Source organism: Heloderma suspectum, chromosome 5 (assembly GCF_057233095.1).
Source record: "Heloderma suspectum isolate Gila_16-S chromosome 5, 16-S_ref, whole genome shotgun sequence".
NCBI lineage: Eukaryota > Metazoa > Chordata > Lepidosauria > Squamata > Helodermatidae > Heloderma > Heloderma suspectum.
The window spans coordinates 185,060,410-185,070,463 of NC_139462.1; the positions used below are offsets into that span (position 1 = coordinate 185,060,410).

Genomic DNA, 10,054 nt, shown 5'->3' on the forward strand with positions numbered 1-10,054 from the left:
TGAAGGGATGGGAAGAGCGGCCTGAAGGAACTGAAAGGTGAAGCAAAATTGTGCACACACAGGGATCTGAACAAGAACAATAATGGGTTGGATCCAGATTTATGTTGGATCAACTGTACTGATGGAAGTGAAGTTCCCAGATGTGTTGGACTACAGCTTCCATCATTCCCAGTCAGCATGGTTATTGGCAGGGTTGCCTGCGGATGACAATTGCATTGGAAATTGCAGATGTGAAGGCCCAGAAAGAAAAAGAAAAAACACAGGAAAACCCAGAAAAAACGGGAAAAAAAACATCCCCCCCCATTTCTTTTTCTAAAAAATACCTAGGCTAAAACAGGGTTCCCCCCTATGTTTTTCCATTTTTTCTGGGCTTTCACATCTGGTTGCAAAAGGCAATGCATCATTTCCACAACAAAAACAAGACCAGAGAATTCAGAAATCCAAAAATTGGGGAGGGGCTGGGGGTGTTTTATTTTTTTTAATTTGTTTTTTTAATTGTGAATGTCAACAAAACAAAACAAAACAAAACAAAAAGGGGGAAGGAAAGAAAGAAAGAAAGATTACACTTAGATATAGTATAACACCCAGGTTGGATACTTTCAACATCTGTAGTTATACTAAATATAAGTGTAATTTGGGGAAGAAATTTGACTTTCAGAACATTCCTTTTGTTTATTGTGGTTGCTGTTTATTGTACAGAGGACATTCATTTCCATGAGGCCTTTGTGTTATCTAGCGCACAGAAAAAGGTAACACATAATAGAAACAAAAGAAGTATATTTGGGGGGGGGTGATTTATAATCATTATACACAATATCTTTCTGATACGGCTGGTTCCTCATCAAACATATCTTTATGAATACAAGAAAACTTCATTTTATAATTGCTTTTTTAAAAAGGAAAATAGATTTCATCATGTCTGTAATTTTTCTGTGGGTGACACTGGATGCGTTTAAAAGCAGAGAATGGATCGTTTGGCTTTGGCGAGATGTGAAACCGCCAAGTACTGATCAAGCTTTTCCGCACACAAAAGCGTTGCTAATACATCTCCGTTCCACCCTGCAACATTCTTGCTCTGCCAGAAAAGGGTGTGGCCAGTTCCACTGCAGGCAGCTACTGATCAAGCTTTCCCCACTTACAACTGCCAAGACTTCTGGGTTCTTCCTTTCAACACCTTTGCTATGCCTCCATCTCTCCCACAGTCATTGTCACCTGGGCGGTGTGTTTTGGTGCTCGATCTTCCATTGTAGACGTGAGTGGCGTAGCTCCCATTAACATAAATGGTACAGGTTAAAGCCTTGGGGAAGCCACATCCAGTTAAGTCCCAGTATTTGGCATTTTAAGCCCACTTTAGCCATATGTGACTAAATTGGATTAAACTGCACATCAAGCAACTAGGGCAAAGGTGTCCATTGGTAACTAGTATTAGATGGAGATGTTGTTTTTTCTTGTCAGTGGTGGGGGTTCTAGTTTTGCATTTAATGGAAGATGCTCATGCCGGAAGGTACACTATAGGGGTGAGCAACACATCCTCCGCAGGCTGCAGGCTGGCCCCCATGGCCATTTTTGCAGTGTGTGTGGGTCTGCCCTTGCTCCTGCTGCTGCCGAATGTGCCACTGGGCCAGTAGCGGGGGCAAAAATCACAGCAGCTTTGCAAGGAAGCGAGGCATGTGGGGAGTGTGCATTTTGTTTGCACACAGAATCATGCTCCTGGAAGCTGCCTGGCAGCACAATTCCACTATTGCCACGCACAGTCCATTTGTGCAAGAGTGGGGGGAAGAGTGTGACCATGTTCTTTCTCATATGTCCTTATGCTGCTGCTTGTGCACTTGCAGTACAGGTGTGCGAATTATGTGCTACTTCAAGTGGCAGGTTGGTGCGCCTAAATAGATGTACTTCCAAGTAAGCACCCTAGCCTTCTGTTTGAGACAGCAGACTGGAGGATATACATACCAGTATATTTATCTACACTCATAGGCTAAGGATACAGGGCAGGCGAAGCTGAGCTGGTCTTTTGCAAGTCACATGCTGTCCCAGTTGGAAGAGACCTCCTGCAAACACCAGCCAGCTACTCAGCCCAGCTTTGCTCATCTCAACTACTCTGCCTGGCTTTGCTTGTCCTTCACCTTCCCAGTGAGGAGCTCCTGCAAGGGCCGGCCAGCTACACTGCCTGGCTTTGCTTGTCCTTCACTGTCCCAATAAGGAGCTCCTACAAGCACCAGTCAGCTACTCAGCTTGGCTTTGCTTGTCCTTCACCTTCCCAGTGAGGAGCTCCTGCAAGCACCAGCCAACTACTCAGCCCAACTTTGCTTGTCCTGCAGGAATCCTCACTCCTTCCCAGTGAGGACTCGTGCAAGCACTGCCCAAGTGTGCAACCTCCACTCCCCCAGAGGAATCCCCTTGTTATCTCTGATCTGTAACTGGAATTAAGAAGGGGATTCCCCTTTGTGCTGCTTGTCCTCCCCTTGGGAAGGGGAGTGCTGGGAAATGCCCTTCTCTTATATCCAATCACATATCAGAGATGACAAGGAGATTTCTCTGCGGGAGTGGAGGCTGCATGATCTCCAGGCCTCCTCCTCAACCCCTGGTATCCTAAAGGCCAGAGGGGTGAGCTTGGGAAGAGGGGGGTCCATAGAGGGAGGGTCCATAGAGGGAGGCCAAGCCTTCATGGGCCACATGGGGAACCTCTGTGGTCTGGATTAGGCCTGTGGTCCGGAGGTTGGTGTGCCATCTTGCCATTTGAAGTGACATGCTTAATGGGGACTTGTATGCGGACTACTGTAGGAAAGTTGGCTTCCTGTTAATAAGGGACTCTACCCTGGATGAAGTGCATTCAACAAAAGCCATTTCCTAGGATGTTGTGGGCCATAAAGGCTTAGAATGGGGTGTGCCAGCGGTGAAGTAGCATAAAGTCTGACATTACATTGACACTGCAGTAACATTACACTGGTATCAGGGGGAGAAGAATGAGGTATGAATGCTTAATATACAGAAGCAAGGCATCAGTAAAATACTACAGGCCAAACTAAGATTTTGCTTCTCTTTTGCAAAACCGCTTTTTTATGACTCATTATGTAAAATATGCTTCAACATTTTTCAGTTATGCATAGATGATTCATGAAGTTAAGGCTGCAAGGTCACGCGGGGCATACTCTAGAGTTTTCCCATTGGGTTCAGCGGGGCTAACTTGGGGCATGCGAGCTGCAGAATGCCGTCTAAAGAAACTTTCTGTGGTACGAAGAGAACACTCATATATTTGTGAAATCCAAAGAAATGGCTTCTTGTCAGAGACGCACAGCAGAACATGTTAACCTTCTGCATATTGAGAAGAGACTATTCCCCTAGCACAAACATTGCTTTAGGAAAGCTTTGACTTGATCAAAGCTGCATTATTAATATCTTTCTCAAGGCTATCATTAAATTATTCACACTACATATATAACGGGTTGTGGCTCTCTTCCCCCACCCCAAAAGCGTTCTTGCTCTAATGGGATTTTTCTTTCTTGAACTTCTCTGTAGTTGCTGTTCACAAGTTTGCATCCTTCACATAATGGGAAAATCCCATTTCCCCTGCTACCCCCACCCATTCTGGTCGATTTGTGGAAGAGGGACTGCAGCTTTGCACCCAAGCCAGATGAAGGTGGACAGACACCCACTGAACCATGTTGTTTCACTCACACCTGATGAAAAACCCAGGCACACGGACTAGTGTGCAAAGCTGCACACTACCTTGTACGCTGTGCAGTCTCCAAATGGCTGCTGAAGAGCTGATATTTCAGCTCTCTCTCACACACACCCTTGACATCCGCAAAAGCCTCAACTAGGCATCCTGCAATTAGCGGGGTTTCTTTTTTCTTTAGCTCCTCCTCGACCGCAGCCTTCTATTGGTAAAGGAGCCCGGAGTGTTTCCAGGGGGTCCCGCCCTCTTCTTGTCTGTTGCTTTTCATCCTAAAAGCTCTCCCGAAGTTTACACCTTCGAGGGTGCCAAGAGTCTGGGACTATATAAAGGGTGTCTTGAGGGACGATTTCCACAGTTGTAGACAAGGCGGCAGCAGCGAGAAGCAGCGATCCCGCCGGCGCACGCAGCTTGAGCGAGCCACGATGCTTCCCCCCGGCCTCCACCTCCCTCGCTTTCTGCTAGCCTGCCTTCTCCTGGACAGCTGCTGGGCTTTCAAGAACGATGCGACGGAGATCCTTTATTCGCACGTTGTCAAATCCATTCCAGCCAGCCCCAGCAACAACAGCACCTTGAATCAAGCCAGAAATGGAGGCAGGCATCCCGGCTTCGATCGGAACAGTAAGTCTTTTGAGTTGTGGGTCTCCGCCCGGCCCCCCCCCCCGCCTCTTACTTTGAATAACTACAGATGTGCTTAACTCCCATCAAGTCGTGCCCCCCCGCCCGCCCTTTTCTCTAAATAGGATGCTGCAAGTGCGGAATTCTGTTTGTCATTAAGGATGTGTCAGTGGAGGCTGGTGGCTCCGATGTCAGCGGGGCGATGAATCCGCTCCGGGTTTCGGTCAGAACCAGTCAGAACTCTAAAGGAGCTATCCAAGCACCTTGGATAGCGCTTCCCAAGCACCTTGGACAGCGCTTTTAGAGTTCTGACGGGCTCTTACCAAAACCCGGAGCGGATTACCGCCCCACTGACATCGGAGCCACCAGCCTCCACTGGGATTTGTCCCTTTGGAAGTGATTCCTGGACACTCTGTCTCAAGGAGGACACCTAGACTCCTCTAATTTATCGCTAAATAAATAAGTAAGTCAATAAATAACAAAGAAGGTGCTTGGGCTCACTTCCAAGCAAAAAATGTGGCAGGCTTATTATGATGATCATCATCTCAAAATCAGATTCAGGCTTTGGCACGGGGAACTTTCCTTATTCCCCCAGATCTCCTCATGTCTTGATCAGATGAGGAGCAAAAGCTACTTTGGGAAATAAGAGAAAAGGAGGATTGTCTGATTTTTCTGTGTAGCTCTCCTTCTCCCAAATATCAAGGGGCAACTTGAGATTATCTAATCATCTCCCTATAAAGCTTCTATTGTTTGGGACTAAGTAGTTCAGGAGAGGCAATGCTTTCTTGAGCTCTCTTTCTGTACTGCATGCTTTTCAGCTACAGCATTGGTCTGTGCTACTTCACAAAGCTAACATTTACCTTCAACAGCTAAGGCTTTGATTTTGTTCCAGCGCTGTGTTTTTACTTCCTGATTTAGCACTTACCTGCTTAATTCCTCTAGTCAGTGTAAACAAACAGGTTCACAACTTATCTGGAATCTCTGCCCCAACTTGCCTTTTAAAATGTGTTCCTTTCCCCTCCACCACCACCACCTCACCCCCCCCCCCACACACACACACTCTTCTGCCCTGATCCCCTGGTTAGATTTTGGAAAGCGTCTTTGCTGGCTTGAGCCATAACCCAGCTCTGAAAGACATGAAAGGTACATTGATTTAATTCGAACACCTTTATTCCACTTTATTGGGGTTTGTCTTTTTAAAAAACATTTTAACTCTTTCAACCTGCAGTTTTATACTTTTACTGTGTTGTTCACTGCTCCGAAATCTTCTGATGTGGAGTGGTACATAAATATTGTAAATAAATAAATGAATAAATACATAAATACATCTCCAAAAGGAAAGGTGTTGATGATCACATCTGTCCATGACAACAACAAAAAAAGGCTTAACTGCATTTCTGTTAAGCATGCTTTAAATATGCAGGAAATATCTTGTCAATATAAGATTACTGAAACAGTCCAAAGGGCCTTCATTGCCAGCAAACTGTCACCGTGAAAAAGAAGAAAAGGGCAGGGGATGGGGGGAGGGGAGAGCTAAGCATGTATGCATGCAACCATTGAAAAAGACAGACAATGCAAAGTGGTAACCACTTCCGTCCATGTACATTCCTGAGCCAGGTGTGGGATGCAAACCTGCATCAGAATTATTCAGGTGAGTGATAGCGTGCAGAAGTCCATTCCTCTTAAAACAGTCTAAGCAGGCCGGTCTTTGAAGATGGAATTGCTGTAGTTCATAAACTATTTTTTCCTGCTGAAAAGGGACATTTTCCAGTGACTTCATGGTGGAGATGGAGCTGGTTGTTGGATTGAGCCAAAACATGTTGGCATCATATGCAAACTTAGCTTTGCCTTACCTGGACCAAAATCCCCTGAGATCCCTTGAGAATGAATGGGAGCTGCTCTTGTGCATCTCCCATTTATTTCCATGGGTCTTGCACTGAAGGATACTTGTGTGAAGGATGTGTTGGTGAACACTTGCTGATTCCTGAGGAATGGAGTTGGTGCAAAAATCCAATCTGCAGAAGCCAATTACACCTACCCTATAACAAATGTTTGGCAAATTGTTTTGGCCCATGTTTTTTATACAAGACAAACCTTTCCCATAAATACCTCCATGTAGATCTTCATTATGAGGTGACTGCCCCCCAAAAGAAGTCCTTTTGTAGGGTTTCTTTTCTCTTTTCTTTTCTGTCCTCCAAATCTACTTGATTTCAAAGAAGCCAGTATAAGCCAAAATGTCATGGGTGTGGACAGACTCCTCATTAAGTCTAATTCTGTGATTTACAGTGCTCTTGAATAACATAACACAGTTTCCATGATAACATTTACTTTAAAAAGAGAAAGCATGCGAGTGAAAGATGGTGTGTTGAAATTCACGGTGTGTGTTCATTTCAAAGAGGTGATTATTAAAATAAGGAATTGTGCTTACTTCAGTGAGGATATCTACAGATATAAGCAGGCACAAACATGCCTTGCTTTGCAGCAAGTTCAGCAGCTTGGTACAATGTCAGTTGTCTTAAAAAAAATGAAATAACATTGCCTCAGGTTTTGCAGTATTCCTTGTTTTAAGAAAGAGTACTTACAAGCAGTGTTGCAATACTGTAATACTGTTGCCTGAAGAAAACTGTATCTTTTAACAAAACACACACACACACACAAACCATGCATAGAATATGGATTTCTAAGAATCTTCCTCAGAATTAGTTTTCCTTGAAGGGAAAAAAAAAAGTGTATGTTGACTAGTTAGGATTATTTGAATACAACATATTAATTTCCCAAACTCCCAAACCAACACACATAAATGTTCATACTAAACTAATACTTAACATCCTGGAGCAAATCCATCTTGGATCAAGATCCAGGACAGTGTTTTATGAAAGGCAGGTAGATGAAAGGGAGCCCTATAACATTAAATTATTACTTCTGATACCATCAGTAGCTGAGGCAGCGCTAATATATACGTAGATGACAAGCTACTTACTCTGGAGCAGTCCCATTTGCTTTTATACAGTTTTCTCTGGAATGGTAGATTACAGCTTCAAGAATTCAGATTAGGACTGGAGTGAAAAGTAGAAGCCAGTTATTAGAACTACTACGTATACTATATATGTACATATATGGAAAAGATTATTCCAGCATTAACATCAGGGCTTCTAGAACATGTCCATTGTTCTGCAAATGAACCAAGACTTTACGTTGTCTGTGATCCAGTTCAGACATTCACCCAGGTCAGCCTTCATATGGTAGAGAAACAGCAGCATCCCTTCACCATGCAGATGGTGTAACATGAGATGAGCACTATATGCTGGCTTGAATGGAGGCCCTGCTCACAAGATGTCTCTCTTTTTCTAAAAAAAGAGAAGATTCGGGGCTGATGTTACTGCAGCAGCGTATATGTGCAAATTACGGCAGTGTAAATGTGCTGTAGGGAATCCAGGAAGATTGCAGTGGCTACTTCTGTGACTGAACTATCTTGCGACTTTTCTAATCCAGGAAGTAAGCCATTGCACTCTTTTGTGAATCCCTGCATCATGTATTAAACTGCATATGTGAATAGACCACAGATACACAGTTATTTGTACAGGTAAGCTGACGGCAGCACCCCCTGCAGTGATAAGGGGGAGGAGCAATCATGCCAACTGTGGATGTTGGCATGGACCTCCTGGCTCGTACATGACATCATCTATGTAGTAGAGTGGGGAGGAACACATGAAGGACAGGTGAAACAGGTGACTGTATGAGCTGCTTTGATGCAAGAAGTAAATTGAAGTGGTTGGAATCTGGACATTGATTTCACTGTACTATGTCTTTGACAGGTCGGGTTCAAGTTGGCTGCCGGGAACTGAGATCCACCAAATATATTTCAGATGGCCAATGTACCAGCATCAACCCTCTGAAAGAGTTGGTCTGTGCTGGGGAGTGTCTCCCTTTGCCAGTGTTGCCCAACTGGATTGGGGGAGGTTATGGATCCAAGTATTGGAGCAGAAGGAGCTCACAGGAGTGGAGGTGTGTCAATGACAAAACACGCACCCAACGGATTCAGCTTCAGTGTCAAGATGGAAGTACAAGAACCTACAAAGTAACTGTAGTCACAGCTTGTAAGTGCAAGAGATACACCCGGCAACACAACGAATCCAGCCATAACTTTGAAGGAGCATCTCAGACAAAGCCAATCCAACATCATAAAGAGAGGAAAAGGAACGGCAAATCCATGAAGCATCCCACAAGTTAGAACTCAGCCATACATTTAAAAAACTGAATGTAACAATAATCACCTGCTTTACAGATATCACTGCCCAACAAGAAAAAACAACGACCCTATCATGTCATTATTGCTTCTCGGCTGGGTGTACATACACTTGTGGGTTTGACCAAACTCAGAAGGGCATTCTGTGCATATGGGCCTTTTCCTCCTCCTCCTCCTCTTCCTCCTTCTTTTGGTGACCATTCATATTTTTAAGATGGGCTACAAGCATACAGCTGATTGAACTTTACTTCTTAACTATTTTTTTTTGCTGGAAACAAATAATTGTTGCCATGGACATTCAATGAATTTTATATTGTAGAGAGCCTCTGTTGTGAGTTCTCATGGGTACACTTTCCAGACCAAGTATTTCGTCAGCATCTCACACATCTCATTTAAAAGAAAATAAGTACTTTAAATCTCATTCCAGTGAAACCAAAGCATTGCACATGCTGATCCTTTCCTTCTGCACATATACTTTACCAACAAATTACTAAACAAAAACAAAATATGCATGACAGCAGCTGAAAAGTAAATTTGAACAAAATCTATTTATTTGTCAATGTAATTATTTAATAAGCTTTTAATGTGTTTTCTATTTTTTAAGATGTCCGTTTTATGTCTTATCACTTTTTCCATGCATCAAAGTATTTTCCTATGATTTGTGGTCAAAGTAGAATATACATTTTGTAGATAATGTAAAATAGATATTTTAACCTTTGTAGGACGTTTTATTGCTGTTGCTGTTTTAACCTTTAAGTACAAAATTTTGAAAAATGTTTTGTAAATGCATTGTAAAATACATTTGTATTTTTTAAAGTGTGCAGTCAAAAGATACCCCTTACTTCATATCAATTTCATCCATTTTTAATAATAATAATAATAAAAAAACAACACAATTATTGTCTTTGGTTTTATCTGGTGTAGAATAATGCACCCATGGCATTTGAGTGCTTAAAGAAAGGGCCGTAGCTCAGTAGTAGAGCACATGGCTTTGCATGCAGGAGAACTCAGGTTAAGTACCTGACATCTCCAGGTATTGCTGGGAAAGATTCCTATCTGGGACCCTAGAAAGCTGCTGCCATCAGAGCAAGCAATACTGAGACAGATGGACCAATGGTCTGGCTCCATATAGGGCATGTTTCTTGGCAGGTAGATAATGCTACAGCTCTTTGAAGAAGTGAAATAGACAGATGCTGCTTACTTTACAGTAGGTGCATCTTTAAGGTGCAACATGAAGGCCAACTAAATCACTCCATGAGTTGCGTTGGCAGTCAGGACACCATTTGTGTGCTTTGGCTCATCATGTGGATCTAATGCCTTTCTGCGCACTATCACAGACCTTTGTGGAGGGAACATTTGACCGGTGGTATGGAGAGAATTCTTCAGGGCCGCAGTGGCTTAGTGGTGAAGATGCTGAACCGCAGACCGGAAGGTCGGCAGGACAGCAGTTCGAGACCCGAGTGCCGCGTGACGGAGGGAGCTCCCGTCTTCAGCCCCAGCTCCTGCCAATCGCC

At 43.7% G+C, this 10,054-nt stretch overlaps 1 protein-coding gene across 1 annotated transcript; it reads left to right on the plus strand.

The window, feature by feature from the left end:
* Nucleotides 1-4,030: 4,030 nt before the first annotated feature.
* SOSTDC1 (sclerostin domain containing 1) lies at nucleotides 4,031-9,400 on the plus strand. Its single transcript, XM_084860453.1, has 2 exons — nucleotides 4,031-4,297; nucleotides 8,110-9,400. The coding sequence occupies exons 1-2, from the start codon at nucleotides 4,102-4,104 to the stop codon at nucleotides 8,523-8,525; spliced, it is 612 nt and encodes a 203-aa protein (XP_084716579.1). The 5' UTR covers nucleotides 4,031-4,101; the 3' UTR covers nucleotides 8,526-9,400.
* Nucleotides 9,401-10,054: the final 654 nt, after the last annotated feature.

What these genes read in the sequence shown, in the direction of transcription:
- SOSTDC1 (XM_084860453.1), top strand. Translation starts at nt 4,102, where the DNA reads ATGCTTCCCCCCGGCCTCCACCTCCCTCGCTTTCTGCTAGCCTGCCTT. An exon ending in TCCCGGCTTCGATCGGAACA is followed by an intron (nt 4,298 to 8,109) that starts GTAAGTCTTTTG and finishes TGTCTTTGACAG; the next exon opens with GTCGGGTTCAAGTTGGCTGC.